This window comes from Culicoides brevitarsis, chromosome 3 (genome assembly GCF_036172545.1).
Source record: "Culicoides brevitarsis isolate CSIRO-B50_1 chromosome 3, AGI_CSIRO_Cbre_v1, whole genome shotgun sequence".
NCBI lineage: Eukaryota > Metazoa > Arthropoda > Insecta > Diptera > Ceratopogonidae > Culicoides > Culicoides brevitarsis.
In genome coordinates, this window is record NC_087087.1 from 31,035,935 (window position 1) to 31,053,816 (window position 17,882).

Here is a 17,882-nt window from a genome sequence, read left to right on the forward strand (position 1 = left end):
ATTTTTAATCATTTAAAAACTCAAAACTGCTAAAAAATTGAAACTGAAAAAAATGTTTTCCTTTGACATTGTTTTGTTTTGAAAACTAAATCAAGAAAAAAACTGTGTCAAAAACTATGTCAAAAACTGTGTCAAAGCAATTTTTGTCAAATCTTGCTCCAAATGGATAAAAATTTGTCAGAGGGCTCTAATTTATCATTTTTAATCATTTTGTAACTCAAAACTGCTAAAAAAATTGAAACTGAAAAAAATTTTTTCCTTTGACATAGTTTTGTTTTGAAAACTAAATCAAGAAAAAAACTGTGTCAAAAACTATGTCAAAAACTGTGTCAAAGCAATTTTTGTCAAATCTTGCTCCAAATGGATAAAAATTTGTCAGAGGACTCTAATTTATCATTTTTAATCATTTTGTAACTCAAAACTGCTAAAAAATTGAAACTGAAAAAAATTTTTTCCTTTGACATAGTTTTGTTTTGAAAACTAAATCAAGAAAAAAACTGTGTCAAAAACTATGTCAAAAACTGTGTCAAAGCCAATTTTGTCAAATTTTGCTCCAAATGGATAAAAATTTGTCAGAGGGCTCTAATTTATCATTTTTAATCATTTTTTAACTCAAAACTGCTAAAAAATTGAAACTGAAAAAAATTTTTTCCTTTGACATAGTTTTGTTTTGAAAACTAAATCAAGAAAAAAACTGTGTCAAAAACTATGTCAAAAACTGTGTCAAAGCCAATTTTGTCAAATCTTGCTCCAAATGGATAAAAATTTGTCAGAGGGCTCTAATTTATCATTTTTAATCATTTTTTAACTCAAAACTGCCAAAAAATTGAAACTGAAAAAATTTTTTTTCTTTGACATAGTTTTGTTTTGAAAACTAAATCAAGAGCAAAAAACTGTGTCAAAAACTGTGTCAAAGCCAATTTTGTCAAATTTTGCTCCAAATGGATAAAAATTTGTCAGAGGGCTCTAATTTATCATTTTTAATCATTTTTTAACTCAAAACTGCCAAAAAATTGAAACTGAAAAAAATTTTTTCCTTTGACATAGTTTTGTTTTGAAAACTAAATCAAGAAAAAAACTGTGTCAAAAACTATGTCAAAAACTGTGTCAAAGCCAATTTTGTCAAATCTTGCTCCAAATGGATAAAAATTTGTCAGAGGGCTCTAATTTATCATTTTTAATCATTTTTTAACTCAAAACTGCCAAAAAATTGAAACTGAAAAAAATTTTTTCTTTGACATAGTTTTGTTTTAAAAACTAAATCAAGAGCAAAAAAACTGTGTCAAAAACTGTGTCAAAGCCAATTTTGTCAAATTTTGCTCCAAATGGATAAAAATTTGTCAGAGGGCTCTAATTTATCATTTTTAATCATTTTTTAACTCAAAACTGCCAAAAAATTGAAACTGAAAAAAATTTTTTCCTTTGACATAGTTTTGTTTTGAAAACTAAATCAAGAGCAAAAAAACTGTGTCAAAAACTGTGTCAAAGCCAATTTTGTCAAATTTTGCTCCAAATGGATAAAAATTTGTCAGAGGGCTCTAATTTATCATTTTTAATCATTTTTTAACTCAAAACTGCCAAAAAATTGAAACTGAAAAAAATTTTTTCCTTTGACATAGTTTTGTTTTGAAAACTAAATCAAGAGCAAAAAAACTGTGTCAAAAACTGTGTCAAAGCCAATTTTGTCAAATTTTGCTCCAAATGGATAAAAATTTGTCAGAGGGCTCTAATTTATCATTTTTAATCATTTTTTAACTCAAAACTGCCAAAAAATTGAAACTGAAAAAAAATTTTTTCCTTTGACATAGTTTTGTTTTGAAAACTAAATCAAGAAAAAAACTGTGTCAAAAACTGTGTCAAAAACTGTGTCAAAGCAATTTTTGTCAAATTTTGCTCCAAATGCATAAAAATTTATCAGAGGGGCTTTAATTTATCATTTTTAATCATTTTTTAACTCAAAACTGCCAAAAAATTGAAACTGAAAAAAATTTTTTCTTTGACATAGTTTTGTTTTGAAAACTAAATCAAGAGCAAAAAAACTGTGTCAAAAACTGTGTCAAAGCCAATTTTGTCAAATTTTGCTCCAAATGGATAAAAATTTGTCAGAGGGCTCTAATTTATCATTTTTAATCATTTTTTAACTCAAAACTGCTAAAAAATTGAAACTGAAAAAAATTTTTTCCTTTGACATAGTTTTGTTTTGAAAACTAAATCAAGAAAAAAACTGTGTCAAAAACTATGTCAAAAACTGTGTCAAAGCCAATTTTGTCAAATCTTGCTCCAAATGGATAAAAATTTGTCAGAGGGCTCTAATTTATCATTTTTAATCATTTTTTAACTCAAAACTGCCAAAAAATTGAAACTGAAAAAAATTTTTTTCTTTGACATAGTTTTGTTTTGAAAACTAAATCAAGAGCAAAAAAACTGTGTCAAAAACTGTGTCAAAGCAATTTTTGTCAAATTTTGCTCCAAATGGATAAAAATTTGTCAGAGGGCTCTAATTTATCATTTTTAATCATTTTTTAACTCAAAACTGCCAAAAAATTGAAACTGAAAAAAATTTTTTCCTTTGACATAGTTTTGTTTTAAAAACTAAATCAAGAGCAAAAAAAAACTGTGTCAAAAACTGTGTCAAAGCCAATTTTGTCAAATTTTGCTCCAAATGGATAAAAATTTGTCAGAGGGCTCTAATTTATCATTTTTAATCATTTTTTAACTCAAAACTGCCAAAAAATTGAAACTGAAAAAAATTTTTTTTCTTTGACATAGTTTTGTTTTGAAAACTAAATCAAGAGCAAAAAAAAACTGTGTCAAAAACTGTGTCAAAGCCAATTTTGTCAAATTTTGCTCCAAATGGATAAAAATTTGTCAGAGGGCTCTAATTTATCATTTTTAATCATTTTTTAACTCAAAACTGCCAAAAAATTGAAACTGAAAAAATTTTTTTTCTTTGACATAGTTTTGTTTTGAAAACTAAATCAAGAGCAAAAAAACTATGTCAAAAACTGTGTCAAAGCCAATTTTGTCAAATTTTGCTCCAAATGGATAAAAATTTGTCAGAGGGCTCTAATTTATCATTTTTAATCATTTTTTAACTCAAAACTGCCAAAAAATTGAAACTGAAAAAAATTTTTTCTTTGACATAGTTTTGTTTTAAAAACTAAATCAAGAGCAAAAAAACTGTGTCAAAAACTGTGTCAAAGCCAATTTTGTCAAATTTTGCTCCAAATGGATAAAAATTTGTCAGAGGGCTCTAATTTATCATTTTTAATCATTTTTTAACTCAAAACTGCCAAAAAATTGAAACTGAAAAAATTTTTTTTCTTTGACATAGTTTTGTTTTAAAAACTAAATCAAGAGCAAAAAAACTGTGTCAAAAACTGTGTCAAAGCCAAAGCCAATTTTGTCAAATTTTGCTCCAAATGGATAAAAATTTGTCAGAGGGCTCTAATTTATCATTTTTAATCATTTTATAACTCAAAACTGCCAAAAAATTAAAACTGAAAAAATTTTTTTTCTTTGACATAGTTTTGTTTTGAAAACTAAATCAAGAGCAAAAAAACTGTGTCAAAAACTGTGTCAAAGCCAATTTTGTCAAATTTTGCTCCAAATGGATAAAAATTTGTCAGAGGGCTCTAATTTATCATTTTTAATCATTTTTTAACTCAAAACTGCCAAAAAATTGAAACTGAAAAAAAATTTTTTTCTTTGACATAGTTTTGTTTTAAAAACTAAATCAAGAGCAAAAAAACTGTGTCAAAAACTGTGTCAAAGCCAATTTTGTCAAATTTTGCTCCAAATGGATAAAAATTTGTCAGAGGGCTCTAATTTATCATTTTTAATCATTTTTTAACTCAAAACTGCCAAAAAATTGAACTTGAAAAAAATTTTTTTTTTAATTTTTTAAAACTTTTCTTAACAATTTTCTCAATTTTTTTCAGAAACCCTTACGACCCATCATGCCTTTCTGTGTGGGGAGGTCCATCAGAGCCTGAACTCGTCGCTGGAGGATTCGCCAAACCCGAAAATGGAAAATCAATCGACTTCAAAACCGCAACTGGCGTTGTCCTTACCTTCGTTGTGCAAAATCACTTGAACAAAACTGCCTTGGAACCTGCAATGAAATGGGAAAAACTGTAAGTTTCCTCTAAAAAATCAAAAATTTCATAATTTTTCATTAAAAATTTGTTTTTTCTTGCAGTTTCGTTGAACATTTGGAGAATTACACAAGCGAGCTATTCGATTTTGCGTACAATTCTGAGCGTTCCATCGAAGATGGCATCCAAGACATGTCAAAGGCGGAGTCTTACACTGTGATAATCAGCTATGCTGTTATGTTTTTGTATATTATGTTCGCACTCGGACGTATTCGTAGCTTAAAAACATTTTTCGTGAGTTTTTTTTCACCTAATTTTAGCGAAAAAAGTCGTTAATTTAATTTTTTTCTTCAATTTTTTAGTTAGAATCTAAGGTAACTTTAGCTCTCGGCGGCATCGTGATCGTTCTGGCGTCAGTTCTTTGCAGTTTGGGCATTTTCGGGTACATTGGACTCTCAACGACGATGTTGACGATCGAAGTTATCCCATTTTTGGTGCTTGCAGTGGGCGTTGACAACATTTTCATCCTCGTTCACACGTACAATCGCCTCGATAAACGTCAATATGAGGATATTTCGCACGGATTGGGTGTCGCTTTGGGTCAAGTTGGTCCCTCGATCCTCTTGACGAGCGCTTCGGAGTGTTTCTGCTTCGGAATTGGCGCCTTATCGGACATGCCGGCGGTGAAAACGTTCGCTTATTACGCAACAGTGGCAATTTTCTTGGATTTTCTCTTCCAAATCACGGCTTTCTTGGCACTGATGTGTCTCGATGAGAAACGGGTCCGATCGCAACGTGTCGACTTGTTCTGCTGCGTCAAAACGAAGGAAAAACCAAACACGGAAGCAACGCACGGAGTACTTCACAAGATTTTTGACATGATGTATACGCCATTTTTGCTCTTGAAACCCGTGCGATATTGCGTCGTTGTGATTTTCACGATTTGGACTTGTTTCTCGATTATGGTTGTGCCTTCCATTGAACCGGGACTCGATCAGAGCTTGTCCATGCCGAAAGACTCGCATATCGTCAAGTATTTCAAATATATGGAGGATTTGTTCAGCATGGGACCTCCAGTTTATTTTGTCGTGAAAAATGGATTGGATTTCTCGAATGAAAATGATCAGAATTTGATTTGTGGCGGAATTAAATGCAATAATGACTCTTTGAACACGTTGATTTATGCAGCGTCGGAATATTCGAACATGTAAGTGACATTTGTTTTTGTTATTTTGACAGCTGAAAATATAAAATTTGTCAAAAAATATGAAAAAATCTTAAATTTCGTAAGAAAATTGTTTCTAAATTGTTTAGAAATTAATTTTTAACATAAAATTTCATTAAAAATTTACTTTTTCTAACTTTTTTCTCATATTTTAATAATAAAAATTGCAAGAAATTGTTTAAAAAATGTTTTTTTTAAGTAATTTCTTTAGATGTCAAATTTTGACAGATGACAAATGTCAAAGTTTATCCAAAATTTTAATTTTTTTAACATTTAAGTTATTATTTTGATCAAAATTTAAAGAAAAAGAAGAAAAATTGCATAAAAGTCAAAATTTTAACAAAAAAATTAATTTTTACAAAAATTTGATATTTGACAGCTGTCAAATTTTTTGCTAAAAATTCAATTTTTAAATGCTTTTGATCCTAAATTTAATCAAAAATGAATGAAATTTACAGAAAATTATAAGAAATTTCTAAAGCTTTAAATATTTTAAGAATTTTTTCAGTTGACAGAAATTTGACATCTGTCAAAATTTTATTATTTTAGCATTTAATGAATATTTTTGGTATAAAAATTTTTCAATTTTGACCGAAAATTGGTAAATTTCATTCACGTCAATTTTTTTTTTAATTTTTTCAGATCTTTCATGTTTGACAGCTGTCAAAATTTCTAATAAAATGTATTTATTTTTTGACATTTCCAATACGAATTTTTATTAAAACTGTCAAATTTCATACAAAAAATAACTTATAAATTTGATTTTTTAAAGAATTTTTCTAATTTAAAATTTTTTGACAAATGACAGCTGTCAAATTTTTGGGAAAATTTTTAATTTTTTAAAAATGACACAATTTTGATTGAAAAACATAAAAAATTAAATTCAAAAATTATTTTAAAATTAATTTCTTGAAATTTTTCATATTTTTGACACAATTTTAACGAAAATATTTAAAAAAAAATAATCAAATTTTCTTCATAGAACGGCAATTGCTCGTCCCTCATCATCTTGGCTTGATGACTTCTTTGATTGGGTCGCAGCTGATGGTTGTTGCAAACAGACTGACGATGGAAAATTCTGTCCCAGCGAGAATTATAGTAAGAAATTTCTTATTTTTTAATCTAAAAACTTAAAAAAATATTAAAAATTTAATTTTTAGCTTGTGAACGTTGCTCCAAATCCTACGACAAAGACAATATCCGTCCCTCGCTCGATACTTTCAACAAATATATCCCATTTTACCTCTTTGATTTACCAACAACGTCTTGTGCGAAGGGAGGACGAGCTGCCTATGCTGCCGGAGTCAATTACATCTTGGATAAAAACGGAAATCCTCACGTTAACGACTCGTATTTCATGTCTTATCACACAACGGTGATCACTTCGAAGGAATTTTACACGGCACTGAAGCAAGCAAGACTCTTGAGTGACGATTTGAACAAAATGTTCGAGAAACACGACAAAAATGTGACAGTTTTCCCGTATTCTGTGTTTTATGTGTATTATGAGCAGTATTTGACGATATGGGAAGACTCGGCATTGTCCATTGGATTGTCACTTTTGGCCATTTTTGTGGTGACTTTTGTCGTTACGGGCTTGGATTTTGTCTCAGCTGTCACGGTTCTTGTGATGGTAACTCTCATTGTCATCAATATGGGCGGCATGATGTGGATGTGGAATATTTCTTTGAATGCTGTGTCGTTAGTTAACCTCGTTGTGGTAAGTTTTCATTTAAAAATATTTTTAAAAAATTTAATTTAGTTTTTTTTTAATTAAATTATTTTTTTTTAATTTTAAAATTTTTGAATTAAAAAAAATTAATAATTTTTTAAATAAAAAAATAAAAAATTAATTTTAAATTTTTAAAAAATTAATTTTTTTACAACATTTTAAAAATTTAAAAATTATTTTTTAAGATAAAAAAAAAATAAATTTTAATTTTTAAATAATTTTTAAACTTAAAAAAATTTGATTTTTAAAAAAATTAATTAATAAAAAAATTAAATAATTAAAAAATCATTTTTTAAAATTAATTAATTAAATTAAATTAAATAATTAAATTAAAAGATTATTTTTTAAATTAAATTAATTTTAAATTATTTTTTTTTTAAATTTAGTTGAATTAAATTTTTTTAAAATAATTCCTGAAAATTTTTAATATTTTTCATTTTTTTTAAATTTTTCTTTTAGTGCGTTGGCATCGGCGTCGAATTCGTCTCCCACACAGTTCGCTCCTACACGCAATGCGTTGGAACGTCCCTCGAACGAGCTGCTCATGCCCTCACCAACACCGGAAGTAGCGTCTTATCCGGCATCACGTTGACCAAATTTGCCGGAATTGTCGTTCTCGCCTTCGCCAAATCGCAAATTTTCCAAATCTTCTATTTCCGCATGTATTTGGGCATTGTGCTGATTGGCGGAGCGCATGGCTTGATTTTACTGCCAGTTGTACTTAGTTTCGTGGGACCGCGATCAAAAGTGCGTGACAATGCCGACAAAATAATGGCAAGCTCGCAATCCATCCAGACGATTCAGTCGACGCAAACAACGGTCGAGTTACCGTCGCCCTTTGGCTCGATAGCGGATGTCAATGGAGACGATCGTGTGAGACTTTAAACTTTAGGGCTTTGTAAATTTTGTAATTTTATGCTAGGAATTATTTTATTAATCAAAATACATGGTTTCGTAAAAATATATATATTTAACTTTTTTGATGAAAAAAAAAATTAAAAATATTTAAATAGCAATTTTTTTACCGTTATTGATATTAAGTTAGCGACTTTAGAATTAAATTTTAGCAGATTTAAGAAAAAATGTTATTTTTATTAATTACAGAGTATTAATGAGGTTGAAAAATAAAAATAATATATATATTATATATGATGTGTTTTAATTATTACTAAAGTTATATTAAGACTTTTTCGTAAGTTTTGTATTTTTTTTAATTTATAAATTATAATTTTATTTATTTTTCAATTTTATGAAACAAAATTTTATTTTAATTGAAGTTATTTTTAAAAATAACTTACATAATTATTTTAAATATTTTTTTTTATAATTTTTTAATTTTATACATTTAACGAATTTATGTTTAAAAAAATTTTAATTTTTGTATAATTTATAAAAAATGATAAATTACTCACAAAATAATTAAAAATAATTTTAATAAATACTTTAAATTATTTTGATTTTTTTTTTTTCGAAATATTTTTAATAATTAAAAAATTATCAGTTTTCAAAATAATTATTTAAAATATATTAAAATTAATGAATAAAATATAAAATTTAAAAATTAAATTACTTTGAAAAATTTAAAAATTAAAATATAATTGAGATTTTTGATTTTTTTATAATAATTTCTTATTAAAAAAATAATTAATAGTAAATAAAAAAAATAAAAATTATTTATAAAAAATTAAAATATTTATTTAAAAATTAAAAATTTATTTAAAAAAATATTTCTAAAATAAAATTAAGTTATTTTTTAAATTTTTATTTAATATTAATTTTTATTTTATTTATTTTTTTTTATTAATATTAAATAATAATAAAGCTGCGGACAAAATTATTTTTTTCTATATTAGGTATATATATATTATATGTATATTATATGCATATAATATGTATATAATATGCATATAATTTATATATAAAATTTTTATATACGAAATATCAAAAATTTGAGCTCAAATCGAAGTTTAAATTGTATAAATTAATTTATTTTTTCGTATAATTTTTGATATTTAGTATGATTTTTTAAAAATTATATGCATAAATAATGTAAAATAATATTAATTTTGTCCGCCATATAATTTTTTAAAAAAATATATTTAAAAATATAACTATAATTTAAAAAAATACTCACCTTCTCATTAAATATTTCCCCAAAAATTAATAAATAAAAACAAACATATTTAATTTTTTTCATATTATTTTCTTCATGCTAAGTTTTATTTTTATCATTTAATTTTTTTCACTGTTTTTCTCTTTTTCTTTCTGTATTTTTATATAATAAATTTTTCTTTTCATATTAAATTTTAATACAAAAATAATAATAATAATAAGTAATAATTTTAATTAATGATTAATTAACATACAGAACTTAATCAACATTGACATTTAATTTATATTTTTTCTTACATTTTTTTTTGTTCTCTTTAATTATATAATAATTAATTGTACAAGGACATTTTTTTATTACATTTTTCCATTCGAAACAATATTACACAATTTTTTTTTTAGTTGAATACATGTTATTTGTTGGTTGTTGATGCGATCATAAATGTGCCAAAAATAGAACTTAAAGTAGTAATTGAACCAGCAATTTCCGGTCAAGATTTGCACATGAGAAAAAGATTTTTTTTTTAATTATAAAAAATTAAAAAATAATGGAAGAAAGGTGATAAAGTACTTAAAAAATAATAAAATTAATAAAAATTTCTTTAAAACTTAAAAGTTTTAGGTAAAGCTTTTGATATAGGTTTCTTTTTGATTTTTTTTAAAGAAATGGAAGAAAAATAAAAAATTATAAAATTTTTTTTTTTTAATAAAAAATATACATTTAAAAAATAATAAAAATCTCCATTTTTTGATTAATTAAAATTCAACTTAATTTTTTTTTAATAAAATGCCATTTTTTTCATAGATATAGTAGTAATTTAAAAAAAAAAGTTAAAAAAAGGAAGTTAATAATAATAATATAACACAGTCATTATGATTGAATCATCTCTCATTGATTAATATTTTTTTATAGTATAAATCCATTCATTATTTTAATTTTTGTTTAATTATTTTTTTTTTGTATCAATTTAAATATATACTTTTTTTTATTTTGTTTGTTTAATATATATAAAGTTATTTTAAGTCAAATAGGTTGCGGTAAATATAATAAATGATGTCTATAGCTGTACTTGTGGCTTATTAAAAATTTTGAAACTCAGTCGCTCGAAAGTTCTGACAGAGGAATGTTTTTTTTTAAATTTTAATTATTATTAAATATATAGAAATTGATTTATTTTTTGTTTATATAGGATTAACGAATATAATATATAAATTCGATTTTTAAAAGTCTTTCTGTGTGAGGGTTTCGATCGATTGGCACATTTATTCTAATTTTTTATTTTATTTTTTGTAAAAGGTAAATTTTTATTATTTTAATAAATTGGGGTAAAAAATTATTTTTTTTCATTAAAATTTTATTTTTATATTAATTTCCAATTTTTTTAAACACAAGTACAGTAAAAACGTGATAAAAAGATTCATTCCTCTCAAATTTTTTTTAATCATATCCTGTATGAGTGTGTGATTTTTTTTTATTTATATCGCATCGCTGTCATCATTTATATTTTATTTTTCTCTCATAACTTCTTAACTTATAATCCTAATTTGGCAAAATATTTACTTATGTACAGTAACAAACTAATATCTCTTGTTACTTAATATTTAAATGTTTTTACGTTACTTTTTTTTATATGTATTAATTTATTTATACATTTATTTATTTATTTTTATATTTTTAACCATTTTATTCATTATTTTTTTTTTGTATACATTTATTACTTAATTCACTAATTTTTTCTGGTCTAATCCTACTACAATATATAATAACATTACATTGTGTTGTGTGTGTGTTCAGAAATATTTTTTTCTTTTGTTTATTTTAATTTATTTACAAATTGTGATTTTTCTCTCTATTTTTTTGAAAACTATTTTCTGTTTTTTTTTTTATTAGTGCATGTATTTATTATTTTTTAGGCTTTTAAAGGGTGCGAAAATTTTAATTAAAAAAATTAAAATAGTTTTGGAAAAATTATAAAAAAAATTTAAATATTTAATAAATAAAAAAAAATAAAAATTAATTATAAATAAATTTAAAAAAAATTAAAAAAAAAAATAATTAAAAAAATTAATTTGAAATTTTAAAAAATTAATTAAAAAAAATTAAAAATTATTTTTATAAAAAATTTTAATAATTATTTTTTATGAAAATTTTGATTAATTATTTTAATAAAAAAATTTAAATAATTTAAAATTATTATATTTTATTTATTAATATTTTTAATAAAAAATAATTAAAAATTAACATTAAAAATCACTTCAAATTTGCCGTTAACGCCATTAAAAAATGTATCATTTGTGTAAACGGTCCACGGATACATTTTTAGCACGAAATTTGATCAATTTAATGTAAATTAATTAATTTTATCAAAAAATATTAATTTTAAAAATTTAAAAAAAAAATAAAAAATTAATTTATTAAATTAAATTAATTAATTAAAAATTTAAAAAAAAATTATTTTTTTAAAGAAATTAATAAAAAAAAGCACCCTTTAGCACCATTCTATTACTAAAAAAAAATGGTTTACGTTAAAATTTGGTTTTTTGAGTATTTGTTGCTGTTAGAGTTAAAAATTAAATGCTGTATTATTGGCGACTCTTTCAGTGTTGGTCCGGATAATTCGAATAAAATCGGATCCTTAAAAAACTATTTTTGCATTTTTTTCATGCACGTCCCTCAGTCACGTGAACGAATTTAGTATTTTTCTGTACGTTTGCGTGATTTTTGTTAAAAATTTAATTTAAAGCGTCATTTTTTTTTTTGTGAATATTAACTAGGCCCTATTAGTATTTTTTTTTGTTGTTTATGGCATGCGTGAACCCCGACAAGCGAGGAAAAAACTGTGTTACGTGACACTGATGGCACTGTTGTCAGTCGTCGCTGCTGCCGCATTCGGATTATCGCCGCGTTGATTACTGACGCCCGTTCCTGCTGCTCGTTGGACCATCGCCGAGTTGCCGGCAGCCGAAAAAATCGCATGTGCATTCAGCGAGGACTGCAAATGGAGATTGTGCAAGGCGTGGGCGGTGTGATGGGACTGCAGCGAGTTGTAATTGTCGGCGAGGAATTGCCGATGCAAGTACTGGTTGGGCGGCGAGGGCGGAAACGGGCTGTTAAAGGGCGAAAAACCGCTCGTGGGCGTCGGGGCGCCCTTCCGTTGCATAATTGGAGATCCATTCGAGGAGTAATCGCGACGCGTTAATTGGTTGATGTTCAGCGGATGCTGCGGATGTTGCGGATTATCACGTAAATTGGCACTTAGAGACGATGCGGCGGTGCTTGGTGGTTTAATTAATGCTAACTTATCATAAAATAACGACGCGGACGACGACGACGACATATCTGGTGGTTTTTGTTTCTCTGGCACGTTATTCAGGGGTTGCTTGTTACTCCGACTGCACTCGTCTTCCGGCATCATTTTCGGGTTATCACGTTTTTGATTGAATTCCGTCTCCGTTTTGATCACGACGTCGCCATTTGTCATCCCAAGTGCCGCTGCCGCTTTTTTCATGTTGTTGATGTGATTTTGCGCTGCTTCGTGCGCCAATTGCTGTTGTTGCTGCTCGTGAAAGGCGATTGGCGTTGAAGGACTTGCAAGCAGATTCAAAGGACTCGCGAGACTCGTGGAGGGACTTTGAAGGCTCGACAAGCCGGAAAGACAACCGGGACTCGACATCGACTGGTTCAGCGACTCGCAATCGTCGTCGGGGGTTTTGGCGTCGTCGACGCTGCCACAACTGCCTAAATTATCGTCGGAATGATGGTTGTCCATGTCTATGCTTTCTTCGTTATTTTGATCCACTTCCTTATAACGAATACATTTCTTCTTTCGCCTGTGAAAATTTAAAAAAAAAATTATTAGAAATTATTTTATTACAAAAAAATTAAAAAAAAAAACATCGAAAAATACATCATCATTCAAAAAGCTTCTAAAACTACAAAACTTTTGAGGAATTGCGATTAAAAAAAACAAACGACGTTGAGAATTATTTTTTTTTAAGAAATAAAAACGCATCGACAACAATGTAAAACCATGCAAAAAATTCGTAGTCGAGTTAAAAGTAAAAATATTAATAATAAAAAAATTGATTATCAGAAATCATGACAAATTTCTTAATGTACAATATGTGACACACAACATTGATTTATTTTTTTATTCTACTGGCAAATAAAAAAATTTAGATATTAAAGCTTTTGGTAAATTTAACGACTTGAGCGTGTTTTTGGTTAATTTTTTTTTAATTTTAAAAAAATATTTTTTTTATTCGTTTTTAAATTTTTTAAATAATATTTAATATTATTTTTTTTAAATAAAAATTATATTTTTGAATTTTATATAAAAAAAAAATTAAAATATAAAAAATCGCTAATTTATCAATTTTAAATATTTTATGTTTAAATTATTAAAATTAAAAATTTAATAATTTTAATTTATTTTATAATTAAAAATTCTAATAAAATTTCTGAATTGAATGATTTATTTTTTATAAATTATAAAAAAAATATATATTAATAAATTAAATTTGTTAATATAATTAATTTTTTTTAAATAAAAAATTTATTATTTTTTGAAATAAAAAATGTTATAAAATTTCAAATGATTTAAAAAAAAAAATAAAAAAATTTAAAATTATTTGAAATTAAAAATGTTTAAAAATATTAAATAAAAAAATGATTTTAAAATGTAAAAAAATTATTAATTTTAAATATTTTATGTTGAATTAATTGAAATAAAAAAATTAATAATTTTAATTTTAAGAATAAAAATTCTTGAATGAATTATTTTTTATAAATAACAAAAAAAGAATTAAATTATTAATAAATTTAATTTAATTTATTATTATTTTTTTTTTTTAAATATTTAAAAAATTTTAAAACAAAAAATATAATAAATTTTAAATAATTTATAAAGAAATATATAATGGTGAAAATTATTTTATTTTTAAAAATTTAAAAATAAATTTTTAAAAATCTTATAAAACAAAAAATTAAAAAAAAAAATAAAATTAAATGATTTTTAAATAATAATTTTAATTTAAAAAAAAAATAATTTTTTTTAAAAATAATTTCATGACTTTTTTTAATTTTTTTATTAAAATTTTAATTTTTATTTAATTTATTGTTTTTATTGATATTATGAAATTTTATTTTTTTTTTAATTAAATATTTAATAAATGTTTAAATAAATTAATATTTTTAATTAAATTGACGGACAAATAAAATTTACAAAAAAGCAAAATTTAATGTTTAAAATTCTTTGTAACGCATTAGAATCATATACGAAATTCCAAACTGATATTTTTTATCAATTGTCGTGAATCTTGACTTAAATTATGATGACATCATCACACACAGACTCGAGTGTTTCTGTATGCGCACCTCATATATCACATTCTTGATTTATTTATTATTTGTTTATAATTATATATATTAATGTTGTTTTTAATGTTCCCGGCGTTGTCGCATATTTTTTTTCGGAATTTTTTTTTCTTTTAATATTTTATAACTTTAACCGACTTGAACTGTGGTTAAAATAAAATTCCAGTAGCTTCATTATTACAAACTTACAAACAACATATATAACATTAACATTCGTTTTTATATTTATTAAAGTGTATTCATGTTTTTTTCTCCATTCCTCGCGCACATCTTTGTATGCATTTAGTGGAGACCATTTAATTTCATTTTATGTTTTGTTATGTATTTTTACGTTTTTTCTTCTTACTTGACTTGAGCTCACTACTCGCTTTTTATTTCAATTTCAAGTGAACTATAAAAACTTCATTGTATACAAAAAGAAAAAAGAACGAAACGAGAGAGAAAAAAGTATGTTTATGCTTTTATGCTGCCATGCCATGTTACTCTCGGTAGTACTTGAGCTGCTGAAACTGCCTTTTGTGTAGATTTTCTTCATTTTTTTTTATTTCTTTTTCTTGTCGAGTTGAATGTTTGCATATATGCAGAGAATGGAGCAGAACGGAACAGACCAGAAGTCGTTTTTTCTTCAGTTTTTTTTTGTTCTGCTTTTAAGTATAGAATTGCGTTCATGACTTATTGTTGCTTAAAAGTGCATATATAGGAATTGTTGTGAACGTTAATGCGTTAAAATATGGTTTGAGATTGAAGGAATTCTTGTTGGTAGCTTCAGTTTTTAACTTTTTCTTATTTTTTGTACAAATTTTTCATTTTGAATGGATTTTAATTTTTTTTTAAAATTAATATTTATTTTTTTTTTTTTAAATAAAATATTAAAAATAAATTTAAGAATAAATAAATAAAATTTAAAAAAAAATATGCAGAGTAAAAAATAATAAATTTGATAAAATATATAGTTTTGATTAAAAAAATCAATAAATAAAAAAAAAATATTCATTATTTATTTTTTTAAGTTATTTTCATTTTTAACTTAAATTATTTTGAATAATTTTGAATATTTCAATGAGGAAAATTATTTAGAGAAAATTGAGTTTAAAAATTTATTAAAAAAATAATTTATATTAATAAATATTATGTTTAAATAAAAATAAGTAATTAAAATTAATAATAATTATTTTTATTTTTTATAAGTTGAAAATTTATAAATTTTACAAAATTATTCAATTAAATTTAATCATTCAAATTAATTCAAATTAAAAATAATATTTAATTTTATTTTATTTTTCAAGAAAAATATTTTATTTTTTTAATATTAAAATATTTTAATTATTTAATTTATATTATTATTAATAATAAATTAAAATGTATTTTTTTATTCAATTAAATTTATTTGTTCAAATATAAATTAAAAATTTAATTGAATTTATTTTTTCTTGAAATATTTTTCTTGAAAAATAAAATTAAATTAAATATTATTTGAATTTGAATGAATAAATTTAATTGAATAATTTTGTAAAATTTATAAATTTTCAACTTATAAAAAATAAAAATAATTATTATTAATTTTAATTAATTATTTTTATTTAATTTATTTATTTAAAATAATTGAAGAAAATTCATTAAAAATTTTCCAAAAAAATTTTTTTCAAGAAAAATAATCAATAAAATTAAAAAATAAATAAAAAATAATTAAAGAATTTTCAACTTATTTATTTTTTTTTTCATTTTAATTAAAAAAATAAAAATAAATAAAATAAAATAATTTTTTATATATTTTTTTTAATTCAATAAAAAAAATAATCTTTCAATAAATCTCTTTTAATTCCACAAATTCCTTCAAGAAGCTCTTCAAACCAATTTTTCGCTTCGTCACATCCTGTTAACTCCCTCAAAAATACTCGAGAAATGACTCAAAATTGTTAGAAAAAAATTGCTCGGCACGCGTCTGAGTCACCATTCGTTTTGGTTTCTCTACTTAAGACAAAAAAGTTTTTTTACACTAGTAAATTTCAACGCCCACACATCATATATAAAATGCACCTCAACCGACGAGGTACGCAAAAAAGTGTAAAAATAAAAAATAAATCGGGTAACACGCAACACAATTTATGTTTGTAAATCAAATCCATGTTGTTACTTGCTTGCTGTTTTTTTTTTAATTTTTTTTTTTCATATTTCGCACACACACCCAAGGTTTCAAGGTATAAAAAGGTGTAAATTCATACAATGTTTAATGTTGAAAAGCGTTAATGTACAGCCACGAAGAAACACCGAGAATGCAAATTGAATTACATTTCTCGACCGTCGTCGTCGTCGTCTTCGTCGCATCTTAAGCTGAAATATGTGTGGAAGATGCAAAAAAAAAGTCTGCGGTTATACATTTTATTTATTAAATAAGTAACACTTGAATCTATATCTCGCGTCGTCTTTCTTTTTTCGCTCTATGTATCTCTTGAGTGAGCAGAATAAAAAAAAACACAGAGATAATTCTTCTGTGTTGTAATAATAATTTGTTTAATGTTCGTATTTATTGAATATTAATGGCTCTGGCATTGCAATACATTCCTTCTTTTTTTTTCGTTCATATCTCGTTCGTAAAAAAAAATGTATAAAAAGGTTTTAGTCGTTTCTTCGTTTTTTTCAGGCTGATCGTTGTTCTTGCGTTGCGTTGCCTCGACTGACATATCGACGCAAAAGTGCATATTTGCATTTATTAAAGAGTGTTGTACACTTTTGCGCTGATCTTATCGACAGAAGAAGGCGTTTTGATTATTATTGGAAGTGGAATGAATTATGCTAAAATTTTGCCGCGCGAGAAAAATGATGAGATGCGACGATTCCGATTTAATTTTTTGCATTGATCAGCAGTTTTGGGTTGAGTTAAATTTTTATTTTATTTTTGGTTTGATTTGAAATTTCAAAAATTATTTTAAAAATTTTTTTTCAATGTAAAAAAATTTAAATGTAAAAAATAATTTTAATTAATTAATTTAATTTTCAAAATTAATTTTATTTTTTATTTATTAATAAAATTATTTTTTTTTTAAATTTTTTAAAAAATTTAAATGAAATATTTTTTTAATGAAAAAATATTAATTTTTGATAAAAAAAATATTTAAAAATTATTCAATATAATTAATATTGATTATTAAAAAATAAAACTTAGAATAAAACTTTCATAATAAAATTGTTTTTTTTTATAAATAATTTTTGATTAAAAATGCGTTAAAAATTGTTTAAAAATTTTCAAAACTATTTTAAAAATATTTTTTTAGTCTTTTCTTTTTTTAAATTAATTAATTAAAAATTTTAATTCAAAAAATAATTATTTTATAATAGTTTAAT

General features: G+C 24.0%; 2 protein-coding genes across 4 annotated transcripts in view; one reads left to right on the forward strand and one right to left on the reverse strand.

The window, feature by feature from the left end:
- LOC134833951 (NPC intracellular cholesterol transporter 1 homolog 1b) overlaps positions 1-8,002 on the forward strand; it is a 17,202-nt gene extending 9,200 nt beyond the window's left edge. Inside the window, exons 4-9 of the mRNA XM_063848460.1 lie at positions 3,942-4,136; positions 4,202-4,391; positions 4,460-5,304; positions 6,305-6,420; positions 6,483-7,042; positions 7,514-8,002. Coding sequence (XP_063704530.1) covers positions 3,942-4,136; positions 4,202-4,391; positions 4,460-5,304; positions 6,305-6,420; positions 6,483-7,042; positions 7,514-7,939 — 2,332 coding nt within the window. The 3' untranslated portion in view covers positions 7,940-8,002. The remainder of the gene's footprint in view (positions 1-3,941; positions 4,137-4,201; positions 4,392-4,459; positions 5,305-6,304; positions 6,421-6,482; positions 7,043-7,513) is intronic.
- Positions 8,003-11,651: 3,649 nt separating this feature from the next.
- The window catches only part of LOC134835903 (protein pangolin, isoforms A/H/I/S), a 70,878-nt gene continuing 64,647 nt past the window's right edge, over positions 11,652-17,882 (reverse strand). For all 3 annotated transcript variants that reach the window (XM_063850908.1, XM_063850907.1, XM_063850909.1), the window contains one exon: positions 11,652-12,994. In XM_063850908.1, the coding sequence (XP_063706978.1) occupies positions 12,007-12,994 (988 nt within the window). In that variant the 3' untranslated portion in view covers positions 11,652-12,006. The remainder of the gene's footprint in view (positions 12,995-17,882) is intronic.